Below are 23937 nucleotides of genomic sequence, written 5' to 3'. Positions count from 1 at the left end.
TTAAGATTTTTTAATAGAAGTCATTTACAAATCTGTTTAACTTTCTGGAGCCAGTTGATGTATATAAAAAAACTTTTTCCTGGATAACCCCTTTAAAGGGGCACTCCGCCCCTATACATCTTATTCCCTATCCAAAGTATAGGGGATAAGATGTCAGTTCGCCGGGGTCCCGCTGCTGGGGACCCCGGGGATCGCCACTGCGGCACCACGCTATCATTACTGCACAGAGCAAGATTGCTCTGCACGTAATGACGGGTAATACAGGGGCCGGAGCATCGTTACGTCAAGGCCCGCCCCTCGTGACGTCAAGGCCCGCCCCCCGTCAATACAAGTCTATGGGAGGGGGCGTGGCGGTCGTCACGCCCCCTGCCATAGACTTGCATTAAGGGGACGGGCCGTGATGTCATGAGGGGCGGAGCCATGACGTCACGCTGCTCCGTATCTGTATCGCCCGTCATTACGCACAGAGTGATCTCGCTCTGTGCAGTAATGATGGCAGGGTGCTGCAGCGGCGATCCCCGGGGTCCCCAGCAGCGGGACCACGGTGATCTAACATCTTATCCCCTATCCTTTGGATAGGGGATAAGATGCCAGGGGCGGAGTACCCCTTTAAGTGAGCCACAGACCTTTTCTCTTTGGTCAGTTGGGTTTCCGTCATGGTGTATATCATTGTACTGGATAAAATAGCTCTGTATGCTGTTCACTTTTTTTTTATTGAGGATATTTAAAGGAAGTTATGATGGAGTCTTAACAGCCTCCTGCTTATATGAACAGAGACTTAAAACAAAGCAAAGGTTTTTTATTTTACACAGGAAGAACAATGGATCAGAGCTGCCATGTAAACCTCAGCGTTTTCAGATGTTGTTCAGTCCCTGGATACTCGTACATAAGAGTACTTCGGACATATCAGAAAGTGGACAATTTCTTTACTTGTGTAATTGTTGACAGTGTTCATGTTGTCCTGAGCTGGTTAATGCTTTTTTGTGGCTCTTAATTGGCATCCCTAGCCTGTATGCCATTAAAGCTATTAACCAGTCAAATGCCCCCTTCTTTCTAAAGACACTGTAAAGGGTTCCTGTCTTTTTTTTTTTTTCTTTTCTTTTTTTTTTTTCTATGCTGCTGTTTTCATTGCCGTGGAAGATAGTTTCCTTGAACAGCTAAGCCTTGGAAACAGGCAACTAACAGTAGGTCGTTTCCTCCTGGCTTTGTGGTAAGGCCGCAGACTCCTTGGTTTACAGAAATCATGAAAAACCAAAAATTTGGCACAGAATCAACTCCAATTTTGTGTAGCCTTTATTGAAATGCTTTGTCAGTGTATATATATAGCTGTGATCTGGCGCATGTCCCCATAGTAATTCATATCTGATTGTATGCTTGCCTGCTACGCAGCACCATAGTATGTCTTGTGCAGCTTCAGCCATCCAATTGGTAAGCAGCTGATAGTCCCCGTCTGTACAAGTAATCACTCTCTGTGAGAGGACTCTGGAAACAATAAGAATGCACCCGAAACATCTAGCCGTGCCATGTGTGGACACTTCTTAAACTTGAATTTGGGAGACTACACAATAAATGTGTGATGCTAGGGCAGGAAAATGGTACCAAGGTATCACTGATTTGGTTCAAGCATTGCATAAAAGTAATGGGGGGCCTCCGAACTGTACACCGACAGCAGATATTTGGGGAGAATAAGGGTCAGCATTTTGAGTTTTAAAATGCATGATTCTTTTGAGGCGGTAATCTACTGCCAAATGTGTCTGGAAGGAGCCTTTATCCTTATCCCAATTCAGAATACATACAGGTTTGTCCAAGCCAAGTGTTGTGTATGTTCAGGAGAGGCTGAACAAGCATTCTTGTGTGGTCAACTTAAAGGGGTATTCCGGCTTTATACATCTTATCCAAAGGATAGGGGATAAGATGTATGATCGCTGGGGACTAGGGATCGACCGATTATCGGTTTGGCCGATATTATGGGCCGATATTCACGATTTTTATACATTATCGGTATGTGCAACTACCTTGCCGATAATGCCGCACCGCGTCGCACCCCCCACCACCGCACCGCGTCACACCCCACACCACCACACCGCCCCGGCCAGAGGCCGCCGCTGCCCCATTGCCTCCCCCATCCCCAGTTTTATAATTACCTGTTCCTGGGGCCCGGGGTCCGCACTATTTCTGGCTCCTGCAGTGTCCTGTGTTACGTTGTGCACTGCGCAGCGCAATGACAAGTGACGTCCTCAACGCAACGTCACCGTCAGTGCGGACAGTGACAGCTCAGGAGGACGGCGCCGGAGCCAGAAGTAGCGCGGGCCCCGGGAACAGGTAATTCTAAAACCGGGAATGGGGGAGGCAATGGGGCAGAGGCGGTCTCTGGGTGGTGCGGTGGGGGGTGGCGGTGATAGGACTCAGGACCCCAGGACAGGCAGGGGAAGAGAAGCGGGTGGCGGCGGCGGTCTCTGGCACCGCAAAAGCCGCTGCAGTTCATTGATTTAATGCGCCCGCTTTAAATCGACGATCTGCAGCGGTGTTGCCGGGGGGGGATTGGAGGCTAAATAGCCGTTAACTTATACCGAAATATCGGTATAAGTTATCGGTTATCGGTCCTAACCTCCACAGAGTATCGGCCCTAAAAAAATTATATTGGTCGATCCCTACTGGGGACCCCCGCGATCTCTGTGTAGCTCCCGGCATTCTGTGCTGGGCGCTGCCTACAAGATGGGGATGTGACGTCACAGCCACACCCCCTAGTGACATCACTCCACACCCCATCCATGCATGTCTATGGGAGGGGGCGTGACAGCCGTAGACCTGAATGGAGGGAGCGTGGCGTGACATCACTAGGGGTGTGGCCGTGACGTCCCTGTCTCAAAGGCAGCGCCCAGCACAGAGTGCCGGGAGCTGCACAGAGATCGCGGGGGTCCCCAGCGATCATACATCTTATCCCCTATCTTTGGGATAAGATGTATAAAGCCGGAATACCCCTTTAAATCTGGACAGATAAAGAATAACATACAATATACATTGTAAAATGGGTTAATATCTGGGACTAATTTATTTACTAGAAAATATTTTACTGGATATAGTCCCTGTATACTGAAATGCTCCTCTTCCACCTTTCCAGCCGTTACAGACTGGAGAGAAGCCAGTAACCTCCATAGCATCCTATGATCTATGGTGAAGTGTCGTCTTCCAAAGTCAAAGCATTGACTTTTTCTAATGGGTGTGCTGTATTTGATGCTGGAAGTGTGTTACAACTTGTCGATTGTTTCCCACTTCAACATTATTCACAACCATCCATTCGCGTTATTGGTTAACCAAGAAGAAAATGCTTGCAGAGAGTGTTGTTCCCAGAGATCCAGCTGAAGGAAAGTGGTGAAAGATCGAAAATCTCTAGTTTGCATCTTCATCTAGTTCTATGTTTTGACAGATGACCTTCCGAAACCAAAATCCACTGAAGTACTTCCAAAAGGGTCAATCCCAGAGTACACCGCTACTGAGGAGAAGGAGGAGAGCAGACGCTGGCGTATGTTCAGGATTGGAGAGCAGGATCATAGGGTGGACATGTCAGCCATAGAACCCTACAAGAAAGTCATCAGCCATGGAGGTAATCTGGACAACGGGCCTATTGTGTTTACCTGGCACTCTGTTTGTAATGGATTTTATTTCATTCCGGATCAATAACCAATGTAAACACAATACGAGCAGTACTTGTTTGTAGATATCTGTTACATAAAGGCAGTCATCTGCACAATAATCTTCTTTATGCATATTTTGTGACCTATTAGAGAGACATTTTGGACAATTGCATAGTTAAAATCTGGTAGAAAAAGGGGCCATGGTGCTGTTCAGAGTATCACACCTCTTTGACTCCTAGTTTGGGCAGTGCCTTATCTCTGAGCTATGCTGTTATGTTGTCCATGGGTTTCAGTGGAGCTCCCTTAGGCATGTGGAAGTAGAAACAGTAGGAGGTATCTTGAAAAGGCCAAAGTCTTTTTTTTCTTTTATAGCAGTGTAGTGTTGTTGCAGTGACCTGAATGTACAGAGGAGTCCTTTTAGTCACTACACCAGTGTTTCCCAAGCAGGGTGCCTCCAGCTGTTGCAAAACTACAACTCCCAGCATGCCCGGACAGCCGTTGGCTGTCCGGGCATGCTGGGAGTTGTAGTTTTGCAACAGCTGGAGGCCCCCTGCTTGGGAAACACTGCACTACACCAACATCTAGCTCCGTGCATCTGAGTCCACACATATCTGAGGGTTATTTATATTTCCTTCTGACCTGCATAGAGGCAGCAAGTCTTACATTCCAGGAGAGGTCAAGAGAGCAATGCTGAGCTCAACCAATATTCAGTCATTTAAGACAATGGCCGCCTGATATAGGAACCACTTATTTACATGAGATTATATTATATACATTATATTACATTAAATGCTCCCTCTCTCAGACGGCACTCACTGCGGCAGTCTAGTTTCCAAGTCATTTCTGGCTACTGCTGCATTTGAGATTAATAAGAAATATTAGTTATGCCGCGCTATACACTATACTAAATATGTTTTAGAAGAAGAAAAAAAAAGTGTCATATAAAACAGCACACAGCCAAGAGTCCATTCGAAGTTGCAGATTATTCTTACAGGTCTTCATCTTGTACCATTTGACTGTCTACAGGTACCTGTATCCTGCTAATATATTCATATGGGCCATCAGGAAGGGTTCACATGAGCCTAATACATATGTATTTTTTTGTCCCCATTATGTGGGTGTGATGACCTGGACTGACAGCTAATGTCAACAGACATGCAGTTAGGCTGGGACTTGCAGCCATAATGGGGATGTCCAAATATCAAGCCTTAAAGGACATCTGCAGTAAAAGACAACTTATCCCCTATCAACTGGATAAGGGATAAGTGTCTGACTGCGGGGGGGTGGGGGGGGGTCCCGACCGCAGGGACCCACCGTGATCTCCCAGACCAGCCCCCCTGCGTTGCCACTCTATGTGAGCGGCTAATGCGCGTAGCGTCAACCTCTCTGAGGTTGACGGTACGCCCCCTCCCTATACATTTCTATGGGATGAACACTGCCTCTCCCATAGAGATACATGGAGGAGGCGTGATGGCCGCGGCAGAGCCATGGCCCCGTGCAAGAGATCGCGGGGGGGGGGGTCCCAGCAGTCTGACCCCCACAAATCAAACACTTATCCCCTATCCTGTGGATAGGGGATAAGTTGTATTTTGCTGCAGATGTCCTTTAATAACATTTGAAAACTTAGGTGTCTAAAAGTTTAAAAAACATTAAGATGAAAGTGTAAAATGCAGGGAGCAGCACTAGATTTTAGTCTGGGATCAGCTAGAAATGTTTTTCTTCCTGTTGTGTGTATGTGAAGGATGGGGAGGGATGGGCAGGCTGCAAGTGATACCAGGAAGAAAGATCACAGACTTCAGTGACCCCAGAGGGTGTGATAGAAAAATGTGTGTTCACATTATCACCATCCCCCCACATGTAGTCATATCCTGAATATTTTCTTTTTGTGAGGAGTATCCACTTACAGAAAAATAGGAGTATAATAATGATTTTTTGACATTTTGATAATTCAAGTTTTATCATTCATGTGAATGTTTTTTCTAAAAACCCTGATAGTGAACAATTTGGGCATACAATTTAGACAATACTGACAATTTAATGTACGTGGGGGCACCTGACTGCTCCTTAAAACATTACAAAAAAAAGCTGATTTGTTAAGAAACAGCGCCACTCTTATACTGAGGTAGTGTGTGATATTGCATCTCAGTTCCTATGAAATAGGAGCAAAGCTGTAATACCACACACCATTTGAGAACAGGTGTGGTGCAGTTTTTTTTAACCCTGGATAAAACCTTTAAAATGTGTTTCACTTGAGATAAGTGCACAATTTACTTCCCCCCCCCCCCCTCTTTTGAGGTCCACACCCTCAGACTTTTCGCCCATTTTCTCTCAAAGTGGCAGTCATCTATTGACCCACTGGCTCATGTCTAAACATTATTGATCATTTTACCACCTGGCTTCCTCATTTCCTATCATCTGAAATACCTACACTAATCATAGGGGATTTTAACATCCCCATTGACACCCCAATTTCTTTGTTTGCTTCTACCTTTAAATGGGCACTGTCAGATACAAAAACTTTTGATATGTTGTAAAGCATACAAAACCAATAGGTTTTGCAATTGCTTTTATTAGAAAATGTTCAGTATTTCATATTGAAAAATCCAGTCAAACTGCCCCCCTGCCTTCTTGGACACATACTAGTCCTGCTGTGTCCACGCGTCATCACCTATGTCATGGACACACTTCCTTGATTGACAGCTGTGAGTGCAGGGCTCACAGCTAGAGGAAAAATCCTCCCACTGTCAGCTTGTGTCCCGCTACTTACTGTCAGTGAGGACATGCTGGGAGTTGTAGTTTTGCTAATGCTAGGGGAGATGTGAGCAGACAGCATACTGAGGGAGGGGGCGGAGACCTGCACAGTGAGGCCACGCCCCCTCCCTTTGAGAGGAATTCAGACTAGTGAGCTAAACTAAAAGTGTAATAAAAAAATAAATAAAGGTGCTAGACACATAAAAATTTGATGTACATGGTCAAAATTAGGTACTGAGTGATATATTTAAAAAAAAAAATTTGTTGCATCTGACAGGTACACTTTAACCCTTTTCCTCCTGTCTTCACAGCTTACTGACTCTCCCACACACTAGGATGGGAATACACGGGACCTGGTCTTCTCTAGACTTTGCTCGGTCTTTTACTGCACTAATTCTTCTTTGCTGCTTTCTTACAACAACCTTCTCTCTCTCATCAAAAACTCTCATCCTCCTCTGGAAACCCCAACTTTATATTCTCCCAGAAACCTACATGCCATAAATACACTACAACTTACAGACACTCTGCAGTATTCTCTGTGACTGTACTCTTTCCTCTCCTGACCCAATCTGGCAGCCAGACATTATCATGACACTCTCAAGACTGCCCTGGACAAAGCAGCACTCCCTACAATCTGAACCTTCAACATGACCAGCAGCAACCCTGGTACACGCAAAGAACTTTCTTCAGTGGTATGCAAGCTGTGCTGAATGTCTGTGGAGGAAATCTAAAATGTCAATGGACCCTCTACACCAGTGGTCTTCAGCCTGCGGACCTCCAGATGTTGCAAAGCTACATCTCCCAGCATGCCCGGACAGCATGCTGGGAATTGTAGTTTTGCAACATCTGGAGGTCCGCAGGTTGAAGACCACTGCTCTACACTATAAATTTATGCTTAAATACTGTTACTCTGCCCTCAACACGACTAAACAAAACAATTTTACCTCCATCATCTCCTTCCTGTCTTAATAGTTTGAAACAACTCTTCGACAACCCTCTCCTTAGGCCTAAAGCAAAGATGCTCATCACCGACCTCTGTGCTGAAGACCTGACCTTCTACTTCAAAACTAAAATAGTGGGCATCTGACAAAAAAGAATCTTCCAGTGCCCTAGTGTTTCTGATCCCATTCTCTCTCATACTTCCTCCTCATCACTCTGTTTTTAATCCAATAACTGAGGATGAAGCCTCCAGGCTCCTCTCTTCCTCCCGCCCCACTACCTTCATTAGTGACCTTATCTTCTCACACCTTGTCCAGTCTCTCTCCTCTGCCGTCACCAGTCACTTAACTCAAATTTTTAACCTCTCCTGCTCCTCTGGTATCTTTCCCTCTTACTTCAAACATTATGTTATAACTCCAATACTGTCTGTATCGGCCTCTAACCTCCAAAGTCCTGGAACACTTGGTCGATTACTGCCTTATTGACTGACTCTGTGAGAGCTTGCTCCTTGACTATGTTCACACGATAGAAGATTCCGCAGAAGCAGAGTGCTATTGATATCAATGGGATTCTGCTGTGCTGTGCACGTGTCGGAATTTCCGCAGTGGATGTTTCTGCTGTGGAAATCCCTTTTCCGGAGTCTGAAAAAAAGAATAGACATGTCTCTTTTTTCTGCGGAGTCTGCATGGAAATGCATTGCCGTCTATGACATTCTCCCATCTAAACATTGCTTTACAGTCTGGTTTTCACTCCAATACAGAAATGTAGGTGCACTACTGTGGTAGATGTATACAAGGACATTGGCTATCCCTCAACACTGATGTTAAAATTGAGACATTCACCAGTATATCCTTATATGATGGACATACCTGAGCCCGCACACCAACGCCAAGGTTTCTCAAGTGGCGCGGGACCTAACGCTTACCTACCTGTGCGTGATAAGCAAAAACCAGGGGAAAGTGGGCAATTACAGCAGCATTAGGCCGACTGCAGCCTGCTCCCAGTTGCCTCCAGTGTGACTGAGCACACATACAATGGGAGGAGGGAGAGGCAGGCTTTCACTCCCTACCCTCCACAGAATCTGCCCTAACCAAAGTCTATAATTCTCTCCTGACCGCCAAATCTTATAGCAATTTTTCTTTGCTGATTCTTCTTGATCTTTCTGTGGCGTTTGACACTCTCGACTGCCAACTCCTCCTCATTAGTCTTCTCCATTGGCCTTAAAGGTGTACTCCCACCCTAGACATCTTATCCCCTATCCAAAGGATAGGGGATAAGATGTCTGATCGCGGGGGTCCCACCGCTGGGGGCCCCCGCAATATTGCATGCGGCACCCACCTGTTTCTTGTCCGGAAGCGCTGGAGGGTCTGGGTCGCGACCAAGGGAACGGAAGTCCGTGACATCATGACTCCGCTCCCGTGTGATGTCACGCCCGGTCCCCTCAATGCAAGTCTATGGGAGGGGGCGTGATGACCGTAGAGGAGATAAGATGTCTAGGATGGGAGTACCCCTTTAAGGACTCTGCTCTCTCCTGGTTTTCTTTCCTACCCCTCTGGCCGCTCCTTCAGTTTATCACATTCAGTCTCTACTTCTTCTCCTCTCCTCTTGCTGTCAGGGTTCTGTTTTTTTGGGCTAACCGCTATCTTATGTGAATAGGGGCACTCGTGGCTTATGGAATAGTTCTTACATAGTTACATAGTTAGTACGGTCGAAAAAAGACATATGTCCATCAAGTTCAACCAGGGAATTAAGGGGTAGGGGTGTGGCGCGATATTGGGGAAGGGATGAGATTTTATATTTCTTCATAAGCATTAATCTTATTTTGTTCCAGGAATGTATCTAATCCTGTTTTAAAGCTGTTAATTGTTCCTGCTGTGACCAGTTCCTGAGGTAGACCGTTCCATAAATTCACAGTCCTCGCGGTAAAGAAGGCCCTTGAGACTAAACTTTTTTTTCTCCAGACGGAGGGAGTGCCCCCTCGTCCTTTGGGGGGGTTTAACCTGGAACAGTTTTTCTCCATATTTTTTGTATGGGCCATTAATATACTTATATACGTTTATCATATCTCCCCTTAAACGTCTCTTCTCAAGACTAAACAATTGTAACTCCTTTAATCGCTCCTCATAGCTAAGATGTTCCATGCCCCATATTAGTTTAGTCGCGCGTCTCTGCACCCTTTCCAACTCCGCAGTGTCCCTTTTATGGACAGGTGACCAAAACTGAACAGCATATTCCAGGTGAGGCCGTACCAATGCTTTATAAAGGGGGAGTATTATGTCCCTGTCCCTTGAGTCCATGCCTCTTTTGATACATGACAATATCCTGCCGGCTTTGGAAGCAGCAGCCTGACATTGCATGCTATTCTGTAGTCTGTGATCTACAAGTACACCCAGATCCTTCTCTACCAGTGACTCTGCCAGTTTAATCCCCCCCTAAGACATACGACGCATGCAGGTTATTAGTACCCAGATGCATAACTTTACATTTATCCACATTGAACCTCATTTGCCAAGTGGATGCCCAGACACTTAGTCTATCTAAGTCATCTTGTAACTTATGCACATCCTCTATAGACTGTACCGTGCTACAAAGCTTGGTGTCATCTGCAAAGATAGAAACAGAGCTGTTAATACCATCCTCTATATCATTGATAAATAAATTAAACAACAGCGGTTCCAGTACTGAACCTTCTTAATAAATGAAATGTAATTTTCACATTGAAAACCATCTATAAATAGAAGCTAGAACATAATGGTCATATACACTGCATCAGTTTTGGAAATGTTGTCCAACTTATCTTGTCCTGTTTTTAGGTTACTATGGAGATGGCCTGAATGCCATAATTGTATTTGCTGTATGTTTTATGCCAGACAGCAGTCAACCAAACTATCGATATCTAATGGACAATCTCTTTAAGTAAGTATTCATGAGCACCGATGATATATGGATTGCATTATATAAATCCTGTGTGGTCGTTTCTCTCAGCATGATCTTCCTCCTACTTTTATTTGCATTTTTTTTTGTAACAAATGATTTTGAGCGATTATCTATATGTTTGAACTGCAGTTGTAACACACTATTGAAGTATATTTACACATGGCAGATTTGTTGCAAAGATTGGATTTCTGCAAGACCCATTAAAATCCAGCATCTTGCAAAATCTGAAGCCGATAATTGAACAGCGATATTGGACTAGAGAAATTTTTATCCTGGAAAATAAAGTGATCCTAGCTTATTTTATGCTGCCCACCAATGTACATTGAGTGTAACTTCGTTTGAAGAATTTCTGTTGCAAAAACTGGGCAGATTGAGATTCTGGAACCAGTCATGGAACCAATCATGTCCTATGACCTAAGATTTGTATACTGGGCTGCTGTGGATATTCACTTCTCATATTCACACATACAGTCGTGGTAACTAGAGATGAGCGAACTTACAGTAAATTTGATTCGTCACGAACTTCTCGGCTCGGCAGTTGATAACTTTTCCTGCATAAATTAGTTCAGCTTTCCGGTCCTCCGGTGGGCTGGAAAAGGTGGATACATTCCTAAGAAAGAGTCTCCTAGGACTGTATCCACCTTTTCTAGCCCACCAGAGCACCTGAAAGCTGAACTAATTTATGCAGGAAAAGTCATCAACTGCCGAGCCGAGAAGATCGTGACAAATCGAATTTACTGTAAGTTCGCTCATCTCTAGTGGCAACTTCTGGCTTCTATCTAATATTTTCCACTTTTGTAAAAGTCCTGTTGACCTTTGTTTTGGCAGGTATGTCATTGGCACTTTGGAAATGCTTGTTGCAGAGAACTACATGATAGTTTATTTAAATGGAGCCACAACCAGGAGAAAAATGCCAAGTCTTGGCTGGCTCCGGAAATGCTATCAGCAGATTGATAGACGGTAAGACTGTCACAATTCTTATTTTTCTGAATTTCTGCTTTTTTTAATTGAAACATACATTCTGGTTGTTTTGCATGGACATCTTCCATGTCTTTTTTTTTTTTTTTCCAGTTTATGAAATCTATTTTTATGGAAACCTATATGACCTTGAAAGATCACATATTGCCAATACAACAAATAAGTGTTAAACTTTATATATTACATTTTGCAGTGTCCTAGTCATCTTCAGTATTCTTTCCTTCAGGGGGGAAAGGTGACTAAACAATTGTCCCATGGCATGCAGTGTAATCCTACAAGGAATTTGCAGTAGAGGTCCATTCATAATACGGAATTTCTAAGCAGAATTCCTCTCGAACATTCTGCGTGAAAATTCCATGTATGCAGCCTCCTATTATTTTTAATGGGATTCTGCTGCACTGTGCACACTGCAGAATTTCTGCATCAGAATTTTTCCTTGGTAAAATTCCAGATTCCAAGCTCTGCCGAAAGAATGAACATACAGGTATGATAATTTTGACGGCCCCTGCTCCACGCTGAATCTTTCCGGGTGGACATTTCTTAGTGAGAATGGGCCCTTAACTGTCCATAGCAAAAGTGATAAATGATGAGGCTACTAGGGGCACTGCTGGGAATCCTTCTGATCGCTAAAATTGAAGTTTTATTCTGCTTTATCAGCACAACTGAGGATGAGGTTGTATGAAGAGTTGGTTGAATGTATGCGATGCCACCCCCCCCCCCCCCCACATAAGTAGAGCGACAGGGTTCAGGGGTTGGTACAAAAGATGTAGAAGTATTTTGTTCCACTGTATGGAACCCATTCTACGTTGATAGACAAGGAAAACTCATTCTATAACTTTCAATAACATATACATGGGCATTTTCCTTTGGGGAATAAGGACTTTGAAATTCATTAATTGTCTATTTTTTATTTTGCTTTAACATAATGTGATGTTTCTTTTTAAGGTTACGGAAAAATCTGAAGTCTCTCATTATAGTCCATCCTTCCTGGTTTATCAGGACATTGCTAGCTATCACAAAGCCCTTCATTAGGTAATAATACATATGATTTGTTTCAGCAGTTTGTAAGCTGCTTGTTCTGCCTTTCCTAAACAATAGTCAATTATTCATTCTTGTGTGTTCACTTTCTATTCATGTTTTTCCATTCTCCAGCTCAAAATTCAGTCAGAAGATTAAGTATGTCTTTAGCCTGGTAGAATTAGCGGAGCTTATTCCTATGGAGTATGTCGTCATACCGGAGTGCATAAAAGAGTATGTAATATTATTATTATTTTTTCATATTACAATTTGGACTTGGCAGTGTTCCGCAACCTGAGGCTGTGTAGCCAGATGAAAAATATAACTTGTAGCATACCGCGTCCTTTCAGGGCATTGGAAATTGTAATGTGCCGCAGGTTGAGGACCACTGTGGTTGAAAACTGTATTTACTGTCAAAATGTTCTTAATGATGTGTGTATTTGAGCTCTCACATTTTTTAATATCTACATCACTTGAAAGTAGTAACCACCACCCTACACCCCCCCCCCCCCCCCCCCCCAAAAAAAAGCAAACCATAAATACAGAACAGCAAGCGACTTCAGTGTAAAAGAGGAATCAACGGCGCTGTGCAGGACTTCAATCACGGGAGACACCAGGTAGCGTGTAAAATCTTTACTAGAGAACCATGCAACGCGTTTCACTGCGCAAGCGTGATTGAAGTCCTGCACAGCGCCGTTGATTCCTGTTTTACACTGAAGTCGCTTGCTGTTCCTTATGTCTACATAGGAAGGCTGCAGTCAGGCTGAACATTTTCCTTCATCCACACACTTACCATTGTTGTGTATGCGGGTACACAAGCTGCTCCAGTAAGCTGCTTATCTCCTCCCGCCTTTGCCCATACTTTGTAGCCATCCTGCACCATGGAGCGCCTCTCCTTTCTGTTTTAAACCTTAAAGGGGTACTCCAGTGGAAAACGTGTTTGTTTTTTTTTTTTTTTTGTTTTTTTTAAATGAACTGGTGCCAGAAAGTTAAACAGATTTGTAAATGACTTCTATTAAAAAATCTTAATCCTTTCAATACTTTTTAGCAGCTGTTTGCTACAGAGGAAAATCTTTATTTTTATTTATTTATTTTTTTTGTTGTCCACAGTGCTCTCTGCTGACACCTGATGCCCGTATCAGGAACTGTCCAGAGCAGGAGAAAATCCCCATAGCAAACCTATGCTACTCTGGCCAGTTCCTGACACGGACTGAGGTGTCAGCAGAGAGCACTGTGGACAAGACAAAAAAGAAATTCAAAAAGTGAAGAATTTCCTCTGTAGCATACAGCTGCTAAAAAGTACAAAAAGGATTAAGATTTTTTAATAGAAGTAATTTACAAATCTGTTTAACTTTCTGGCACCAGTTCATAAAAAAAAAAAAAAAAAGTTTTCCACCGGAGTACCCCTTTAATACAGTAATAGTTGCGCTATATGTACTGTCATTACTACACTTTCTGATTGCCGTTTTGCAACATTTTGAGATCTGCACTGGACTATACACTTAAAGGGGTTATCCAGGAAAAAAACTTTTTTTTTTATATATATATCAACTGGCTCCAGAGAGTTAAACAGATTTGTAAACTTCTATTAAAAAATCTTAATCCTTTCAGTACTTATGAGCTTCTGAAGTTAAAGTTGTTCTTTTCTGTCTAAGTGCTCTCTGATGACACCTGTCTCGAGAAACGCCCAGTTTAGAAGAAGTTTGTTTTGGGGATTTGCTTCTAAACTGGGCGTTTCCTGAGACAGGTGTCATCAGAGAGGACTTAGACAGAAAAGAACAACCTTAACTTCAGCAGCTAATAAGTACTGAAAGGATTAAGATTTTTTAATAGAAGTAATTTACAAATCTGTTTAACTTTCTGGAGCCAGTTGATGTATAAAAAAAGGTTTTTTTCCTGGATAACCCCTTTAATGCATATACATATGTGAAGAGTACATAAATGGTCAGCATTAGACGATTACGCTGTACAGTCAGTGCTTTTCCCACACATCTATGTGACCTAACAGAGCATGTGTCTACCATGTAGAAGCATATGGGTCACATTGTAAATGCATTGCACTACATAGTGACCTACAGAACCCCCTCACGCTCTGATTTTGTGCTGCCAGCACTTCTTTGCACTATGTTAATTTAAAAAAACTGTAAAAATGCAGTTGAGCCCTCTAGGAAGTAAGTGAAATGTATACAAGATCTTATTTCAACTTGTTTTATTGTATGGATTATTGTGTTGATTTCCTTTTGTGTGATGCTAATCTACAGTCTGATCAGTCATATATGTTGTCTAGCAGTTGTTTCTGTTTACTGAACTCCGACTCTTTCCTACTAAGGTTTGACGACGCAAAAAGTAAAAAGAATCACAAAAGGTATCTGCACACCTTCTGTGGGTTGCACCAAGACAAGTCCATTTGCTCTGCACAGACTAACCCCTTCCTTCTTGGTTGGCTTGAAGAATACAGTATAGCATTAGTAAATACAAACATGCACCATATACATTATAGAACACTGTAATGTCTATACATTGGTCAGTGTTAATAAATCAGTGTCTGTAGTTCTGTTCACGAATAGTCCTGAATAGCAATAGCCCAGTTTTTAGATTGATGGAGAGGAATCGAAAGCAGTTTTTAGGAAAAGCTATTTTAGTGTGCAGTCCATTAATAGAGACGTATATACTGCATGGCCTGTTCTTTGCTGTCCTGTTATTGCTTGTTTATAGAACTGTTTTCTTCTACACCAGTGCAATGTTTGTATTTGCTGTGCTCAAGTGTTCAGGCTAACCAATATATCACAATGGAGAATGTTCCTGATCCCTCCTCTTCACTTTTCCTCAGCTTTCATGCACCTGATAGGCAGTGACGTGCACTTGCTGATCTGCATCATTTTCTCCTGCCTGCTATTAAAAATACAGTTTCCAAATTTCCACAACTTGCATGAATACATTATATTAATGGACTATTTCTACATCATTTAATTGAAAGGCTTTGATTCAAGTTTATATATATATATATATATATGTATATATATATATATATATATATATATATATATATATATTATATTGCAGATTTTAAGTCCTTTTCAAATAATTTTAATTTTAATAAAAAAAATTATATTTGTTTACTTACATTTCTATGTACGGTAATACTTAATTTTGCCTTTTATCAACACACAATAATTTCTGCAGAACACCATTGCTACTAGGGGGAGCACAGTAAATACAGGTCCATAGAACATCATGGGGACATTTATCATTGTCTTTGGTAAGCTTCTGAAGGCGTTTTTTGCTTTAGCTTTGCTTATGTGCTACATATTTATCATACTGTCACGGGGTTGATAAATTTGGAGCGCATGAGTAAAACAAAAAAGTCACAGCTGAGATGTTTTTGCGACTTTTTAAATTTGCTCACATACAGGAGTTCTGTACTCCAGGTGAGACCTGGAGCAGACTTGCGACTTTTTGTTATGTGTTTGTGATTTATTTATTTATCTTATTTTTTTTTGCCTACGTGTGTCTTTCGCACATTTTAACCCTTAAGGGGTTTTTTACGTGTACGCCATTGACCGTGCGGTTTAATTAACAATATATTTTTATAGTTCGGACATTTACGCACGCGGCGATACCATATATGTTCATTTTTATTTACACTGTTTTATTTTTTTTTTATGGGAAAAGGGGGGTGATTCAAACTTTTATCAGGGAAGGGGTTAAATGACCTTTAGTAACACTTTTTTTTAAACTTTTTTTTTGCAGTGTTATAGATCCCATAGGGACCTATAACACTGCACACACTGATCTCTTACACAGATCACTGGCATGTATTAACACGCCTGTGATCGGGGTTATCGGCGCTTGACTGCTCCTGCCTGGATCTCAGGCACGGAGCAGTCATTCACCGATCGGACACAGAGGAGGCAGATAAGGGCCCTCCCAGTGTCCTGTAAGCTGTTTGGGATGCCGCAATTTCACCACGGCTGTCCCGAACAGCCCGACTGAGCAGCCGGGATACTTTCACTTCAAACGCGGCGGTCAGCTTTGATCGCCGTGTCTGAAGGGTTAATACAGGGCATCACCGCGATCGGTGATGTCCTGTATTAGCCTCGGGTCCCAGCCGTTGATAGCCACCGGGACCGACCCGATATGACGTGACCCCACGGCATATCGCGGGAGCTGGCGAAGAACGTAAATATACGTCCTTCGTCGTTAAGGGGTTAAATTTGGGACCACTGCAAAGTGAAAACTGAAATTTGCTTAGGTAAGGCTGTTTGTAACTTTTTACTTACCCACAAAAGTCACACAAAAAATGCTTAGGTGCACGTGCGACTTCTTATGCCCCTGGAGTAAGCAAAAAGAAAAGGCTCTAAATACCTTGATAAATGTCCCCCCATTTGTTTACAGTGTGCACCTCCTAGTGGCAGTAACAGAAATGTATTCTGTAAGCTTCCATATGTGGAGGCATCTGAGAAAGCATCTCCAAAACTGGATTTCCTGAGTTTCAATATAGTAAGTTTATGAGTGTAAACTGGCATGTATATTAATAAAATTACAATAAAAATCAGTGCTGTATTGGACTTAACCCCTTAAGGACCCAGCCCAAATATACCTTAAGGACCTGGGCATTTTTTGAACATCTGACCATTGTCACTTCAAGCATTAATAACTCTGGGATGCTTTTACCTTTCATTCTGATTCCGAGATTGTTTTTTGTGACATATTCTACTTTGTTAGTGGTAAAATTTTGTCGATACTTGTATCATTTCTTGGTGAAAAATTCCAAAATTTGATGAAAAAATCAAAAATTTTGCATTTTTTTAACTTTGAACTCTCTGCTTAAAAGAAAAATGGATATTCCAAATAAATTATACATTGATTCACATATACAATATGTCTGCTTTATGTTTGCAGCATAAAATTGACATGTTTTTACTTTTGGAAGACATCAGAGGGCTTCAAAGTTCAGCAGCAATTTTCCAATTTTTCACAAAATTTTCAAAATCGGAATTTTTCAGGGACCAGTTCAGATTTGAAGTGGATTTGAAGGGCCTTCATATTAGAAATACCCCACAAATTACCCAATTATAAAAACTGCACCCCTCAAAGTATCCAAAATGACATTCAGTAAGTGTGTTAAAGGGGTACTCCGCCCCTAGACATCTTATCCCCTATCCAAAGGATAGAGGATAACATGTCAGATTGCCGCGGTCCCGCTGCTGGGGCCCCCGGGATTGCCGCTGCAGCAGCCCGCTATTATTACAGCACAGAGCGAGTTCACTCTTTGCGTAATGACGGGCGATACAGGGGACGGAGCAGCGTGACGTCATGGCTCCGCCCCTCGTGACATCCCGGCCCGTCCCCTTAATGCAAGTCTATGGCAGGGGGCGTGATGACCGCCACGCCCCCTCCCATAGACTTGTATTGAAAGGGGCGGGCCGTGACATTACGAGGGGCGGAGCCGTGACATAACGATGCTCCGGCCCCTGTATTGCCAGTCATTACGTGCAGAGCGAACTCGCTCTGTGCTGTAATGATAGCGCAGTGCCGCAGCGGGTCTCCCGGGGCTCACCAGCAGCGGGACCGCGGCAATCTGACCTCTTATCCCCTATCCTTTGGATAGGGGATAAGATGTCTAGGGGCGGAGTACCCCTTTAACCCTTTAGGTGTTTCACAGGAATAGCAGCAAAGTGAAAGAGAAAATTCAAAATCTTCATTTTTTACACTCGCATGTTCTTGTAGACCCAGTTTTTGAATTTTTACAAGTGGTAATAGGAGAAAAAGCCCCCCAAAATTTGTAACCCAATTTCTCTCGAGTAAGGAAATGCCTCATATGGTATGTCAAGTGTTCGGCGGGCGCAGTAGAGGGCTCAGAAGGGAAGGAGCGACAATGGGATTTTGGAGAGTGAGTTTTTCTGAAATGGTTTTTGGGGGGGCATGTCACATTTAGGAAGCCCCTATGGTGCCAGAACAGCAGAAAACCCCACATGGCATACCATTTTGGAAACTACACTCCTCAAGGCACGTAACAAGGGGTCCAGTGAGCCTTAACACCCCACAGGTGTTTGATGACTTTTCGTTAAAATCGGATGTGTAAATGGGAAAAAAACAAATTTTCACTAAAGTGCATTTTTCCCCCCCCAAATTTACCATTTTTACAAAGGGTAATGGGAGAAAATGCCCCCCAAAAATTTTAACCCCATCTCTTCTGAGTATGGAAATACCCCATATTGGGACGTAAAATGCTCTGCTGGCGAACTACAATGCTCAGAAGAGAAGGAGTCACATTTGGCTTTTTGAAAGCAAATTTTGCTAAAATGGTTTTTTGGGGGCATGTCACATTTAGGAAGCCCCTGTGGTGCCAGAACAGCAAAAAATACCCACATGGCATACTATTTTGGAAACTACACCCCTTAAGGAACGTAACAAGGGGTACAGTGAGCCTTAACTACCCACAGGTGTTTGACGACTTTTTGTTAAAGTTGGATGTGTAAATGAAGAAAACATTTTTTTTACTAAAATGCTGTTTTTTCACTAAATTTTACATTTTTACAAGGGGTAATTGGAGAAAATTACCCCCAAAATTTGTAACCCCATTTCTTCTGAGTATGGAAATACCCCATGTGTGGATGTCAAGTGCTCTGCTGGCGAACTACAATGCTCAGAAGAGGAGCGCCATTGAGCTTTTGGAAAGAGAATTCGTTTGGAATGGTAGTCAGGGGCCATGTGCATTTACAAAGCCCCCCGTGGTGCCAGAACAGTGGACCCCCCACATGTGACCGCATTTTTGAAACTACACCCCTCACAGAATTTAATAAGGGGTGCAGTGAGTATTTACACCCCACTGCGTTTGACAGATCTTTGGAACAGTGGGCTGTGCAAATGAAAAATTTTATTTTTCATTTTCACGGACCACTGTTCCAAAAATCTGTCAGACACCTGTGAGGCATAAATTCTCACTGTACCCCTTATTACATTACATGAGGGGTGTAGTTTCCAAAATGGGGTCACATGTGGGGGGGTCCATTGTTCTGGCACTATGGGGGCTTTGTAAACACACGTGGCCTTCAATTCCGGGCAAATTTTCTCTTCAAAATCCCAATGGCGCTCCTTCTCTTCTGAGCATTGTAGTGCGTCAGCAGAGCACTTTACATCCACATATGGGGTATGTTCTTACTCAGAAGAGATGGGGTTACAAATTTTGGGGGGCTTTTTTTTCCTATTTTCCCTTGTGAAAATGAAAAATTTAGGGTAACACCAGCATTTTAGTGAAATTTTTTTTTTCTCATTTTCCCATCCAACTTTAATGAAAATTTGTCAAACACCTGTGGGGTGTTAAGGCTCACTTTACCCCTTGTTATGTTCCGTGAGGGGTGTAGTTTCCAAAATGGGGTCACATGTGGGTATTTATTTTTTTGCCTTAATGGCAGAACCACTGTAAAATCGCCCCTCCCCCCCCCCTGTGCAAATCACCAATTTAGGCCTCAAATGTACATGGTGCGCTCTCACTCCTGAGTCTTGTTGTGCGTCCGCAGAGCATTTTATGCCCACATATGGGGTATTTCCGTACTCAGGAGAAATTGCGTTACAAATTTTGGGGGTCTTTTTTTCCTTTTGCCGCTTGTGAAAATAAAAAGTATGGGGCAACACCAGCATCTTAGTGTAATTTTTTTAATTTTTTTTACACAAACAGGCTGGTGTAGCCTCAACTTTTCCTTTTCACAAGGGGTAAAAGGAGAAAAAGCCCCCTAAATTTGTAGTGCAATTTCTCCCGAGTACGGAAATACCCCATATGTGACCCTAAACTGTTTCCTTGAAATACGACAGGGCTCCGAAGTGACAGAGCGCCATGCGCATTTGAGGATTAAATTAGGGATTTGCATAGGGGTGGACATAGGGGTATTCTATGCCAGTGATTCCCAAACAGGGTGCCTCCAGCTGTTGCTAAACTCCCAGCATGCCTGGACAGTCAGTGGCTGTCCGGAAATGCTGGCAGGAGTTGTTTTGCAACAGCTGGAGGCTCCGTTTTGGAAACACTGCTGTACAAGACGTCTTTCATTTTTATTGGGGGGGGGGGGAGGAGACAGTGTAAGGGAGTGTTTTTTTTTTGTGTTTTACCCTTTATTTTGTGTTAGTGTAGTGTTTTTAGGGTATGTTCGCACTGGCGTGTTACGGTGAGTTTTCCACTAGGAGTTTGCGCTGCGGCGAAAAATTTGCCGCGGCCCAAACTTGAAGCAGGAAATTTACTGTAAACCTGCCTGTGTGAATGTACCCTGTACATTCACATGGGGGGGGGGGAAGAGAGAGAGAGAAACCTTCAGCTGTTTCAAAACTACAACTCCCAGCATTACTGACAGCTGGAGGCACACTGGTTGGAAAACCTTCAGTTAGGTTCTGTTACCTAACTCAGTATTTTCCAATCAGTGTGCCTCCAGTTGTTGCAAAACTACAACTCCCAGCATGTACTGATCACCAAAGGGCATGCTGGTAGATGTAGTTCTGCAACAGCTGGAGGTACACAACTACAACTCCCAGCATGCCGAGAAAGCTGTTTGCTGTCTGGACATGCTGGGATTTGCAGTTTTGTAACATCTGGAGGGCTACAGATTAAAGACCACTGCACAGTGATCTCCAAACTGTGGACCTCCAGATGTTGCAAAACTACAAACCCCAGCATGCACAGACAGCAGACAGCTATGTGGGCATGCTAGGAGTTGTAGTTTTGCAAGAACTGGAGGGATATAGTTTAGAGACCATTGTATAGTGGTCTCAAACTGTAGCCCTCTAGCTGTTGCAGAACTACATATTCCAGCATGCCCAAACAGCTGTCTGGGCATGCTGGGAGTTGTAGTTTTGCAACATCTGGAGGGCTAGAGTTTAGAGACCACAGTCTCAGACTGTAGCCCTCCAGATCAACTTACCGGCTTCCGTAGGATCCAGGGAGCCGTCCCCTTGTGACACACGTCATCGCCGTCGCCGCAGCCTCCGGACCGGTAAGTGAACGTCGGCGTTCGGTCCCCTTCATTTCCCCGTTCTGCCCCGCCTATTGTGGGTGGGCAGGACGGGGAAAACAAAAGTTAACCCCCCCCCCCGCTCCCGATCTGCTATTGGTAGTCACTTCTGACAACCAATAGCAGACCAATAGCAGGAATAGGATGGGTGGCACCTCACTCCTATGCCTACAGGGGGATCTTGGGTGTCTTAGACATCCGCGATCCCCCTTATATACCGGGTCACCACAGACCCGTAATCGGCACAAATCGCAAGTGTGAATTCACTTGCGATTTGCGCCGATCGCCGACAGGGGGGGGGGGGGGGGTTCTGATGACCCCCCTGGGCAGTTGCGCGGGGTGCCTGCTGATAGAAATTCCCACGGGCGTATGGATACGCCCTGGGTCCTTAAGTATCAGGACGTCAAGGCGTATCCATACGCCCTAGGTCCTTAAGTGGTTAAAAGTGTAATGTAAATAAGTTATAAAAATCTAAAAAGATTAGTGTATACCTGATAATGAGATGTATCTTATGAAGCTGTAAGTGCTGGAGTTTCCTCAGTTTAGTATCGTGCAATATCGATCCTTTGTAGTAACGGCTCCTGGAAAATCATTTTTTTAATCCTGGAGTTTTGCTCCTATAGTTCAAACAGCGCTGACTTTTATAGTAATTTTATTGGTTTATGTTATGGTATACAGGGCCCATATTTAAGTTTTTAGCGGTAGTATTGGCACCTCAGCTTAGATCCACAGCACCAGCGCTAGGGCATTAAATCGATACACTTTGGCATGTATATTAGTCATAAAAATAGTGATAAGTACTTTTTAAAGTGTAAAAAGAGAATCATAATGCAAAATTTGGCTTGAAATTCTCTTGGTGTCTTATGGCAAAAAGTTGTGGTTTACAAATATCTGGTTAGCCCGTTATTACAAAAAGTGTTTCCATAGAAGCTTTTAGCTACTTGCATGATAAGCTTCTACCCCTCAATAATACTGGCACAGTGGCAAATGCAGTGTATGCAATGCAGGAAAAGGCAAACAGCTGGAAGCATAGTTGCTATTTCTATCCACATGTTTAATCCACATAAACTTAGCTCACATCAATAAGACTAGTTTATCCTGGTGGGCAAAGCACTGTCTCTCTGAATGGAACCTCAGAAGAAAGGCTTCTGTTAAAATACTTGCATGGTCCCATGTGTCAAAACCTACTGTACTGTATTAAATTGCAGTCCCTGCTACAGCTGTAAGCAATAGCCATCTTTGTATTGAAGCCATGTTACTGTGCTACATTTGATCAGATTTTGCACTTACATTTTTTTATGGAAAACCTTGTTTTGTCTTTGAAGGTTTCCTATCAAGCGTTTGCAATTCTTACCAAAATACATGTTAAGAAGCAATTGTTCAAAATTCTAATGTCTAAAGAGCAAAGGTCCACATACAGGCTTTTATGGCGTGTTTATGTGAGTGCGATCAGTTGGGGTCCTTAAAGGGGTACTAGACATTTTATCCCCTATTCAAAGGATAGGGGATAAGATGTCTGATCATGGGGGTCTTGCCGCTGGGGACCCCCGCGATCTCCCTGCTGCACCCGGCATTCGTCTAGAGCGTTGAGTGCAGCGCTGGAGGCTCGTGACGTCACGGTCACGCCCACTCATCTGTCACAGCCATGCCCCCCCTCAATGCAAGTCTATGGGAGGGGGCATGATGTCCGTCATGCCCCCTCCCATAGACTTGCATTGAGGGGGTCGTGACCTTGACATCATGAGCCTCCAACCCGCATTGCCAGTCATCTGGCACGAAGCGGTTTGCTCCGTGCATCGGATGTCTCGGATGCAGCAGCCGAGATCGTGGGGGTTCTCAGCAGTGGGATCCCAGCAATCAGACATCTGATCTAGGGGTGGAGTACCCCTTAAATGCTGGCATGCCATAAAAGTGTAGTATGAGCTGAACATTTCTTTGACTTCTAAATATAATTTTCATTTTTTTCAAATAACAAAACATAATTTGTCTTTTTTTTTTTTTTTTTACTCTAGAGTTGATAAAGAACTTAACAAGAAGACGGAAGACCAAACCAATGAGCAATAAGATTGTAGACGACGTCCCATAAGGCTGTAGAACATCCATCAAGATTGGGGAAGAGTGGCCACTTCTTCTGTTTGCAATATACTGTTGTCACAGTTTTCCTGTTCTGAAATGTGCCTTTTCAGATGTGACTATGGGTTTTCTTTGAAAGGAAATCCTGATCCTTATGTTTATACTGTTACAAATATAAAGGCACTGGACACGTTGCAATAGACTGTTTACCCATTGATGGTGCCCTACCTTTGAATAGTTATTGTATGTGATAGTGACAGTGAAAGTGCGCACACCTCGTGGTTACATTGGAAGAAGAAACCGTTTGCCAAATAGATACTTTCCTTTGTGAAAATGGCACAAAGCGTTGATAACCATCGTGTAGGAGTTGGTTGTAAGCCAACACTGCGTAAGTGTTAAGCATTGCTGTTGGTCAGGAGCGTATTTGAGTTGTTTAGATGCACTTTTGCTATAATGGTTTATATGTCATATTTATCGTCCGATACATCTATTGGTGAAATACATTGCATGTCCAGTGGAATATATTAGGTAACAAATACTTGTGCTTTAACGTTGAGAAAAAAAATCTGATTGTTGACATGAAAAGCTTTGTTTGCTGCTCAGAAATT

General features: G+C 43.2%; 1 protein-coding gene across 9 annotated transcripts in view; it reads left to right on the top strand.

Moving 5' to 3' along the window:
* Positions 1-23522, top strand: part of BNIP2 (BCL2 interacting protein 2) — a 62911-nt gene extending 39389 nt beyond the window's left edge. For 8 of the 9 annotated variants that reach the window (XM_056572545.1, XM_056572547.1, XM_056572550.1 and 5 more), the window contains 7 exons: positions 3428-3604; positions 10139-10241; positions 11091-11222; positions 12186-12272; positions 12393-12491; positions 14587-14622; positions 23269-23522. In XM_056572545.1, the coding sequence (XP_056428520.1) occupies positions 3428-3604; positions 10139-10241; positions 11091-11222; positions 12186-12272; positions 12393-12491; positions 14587-14622; positions 23269-23320 (686 nt within the window). In that variant the 3' untranslated portion in view covers positions 23321-23522. The remainder of the gene's footprint in view (positions 1-3427; positions 3605-10138; positions 10242-11090; positions 11223-12185; positions 12273-12392; positions 12492-14586; positions 14623-23268) is intronic. The other variant, XM_056572543.1, reaches the window with a different exon arrangement.
* Positions 23523-23937: the final 415 nt, after the last annotated feature.

Source organism: Hyla sarda, chromosome 4 (assembly GCF_029499605.1).
Source record: "Hyla sarda isolate aHylSar1 chromosome 4, aHylSar1.hap1, whole genome shotgun sequence".
NCBI classification, from domain to species: domain Eukaryota; kingdom Metazoa; phylum Chordata; class Amphibia; order Anura; family Hylidae; genus Hyla; species Hyla sarda.
Note: the sequence above shows the minus strand (reverse complement) of the source record. Positions and strands in the feature narration are given on the sequence as shown.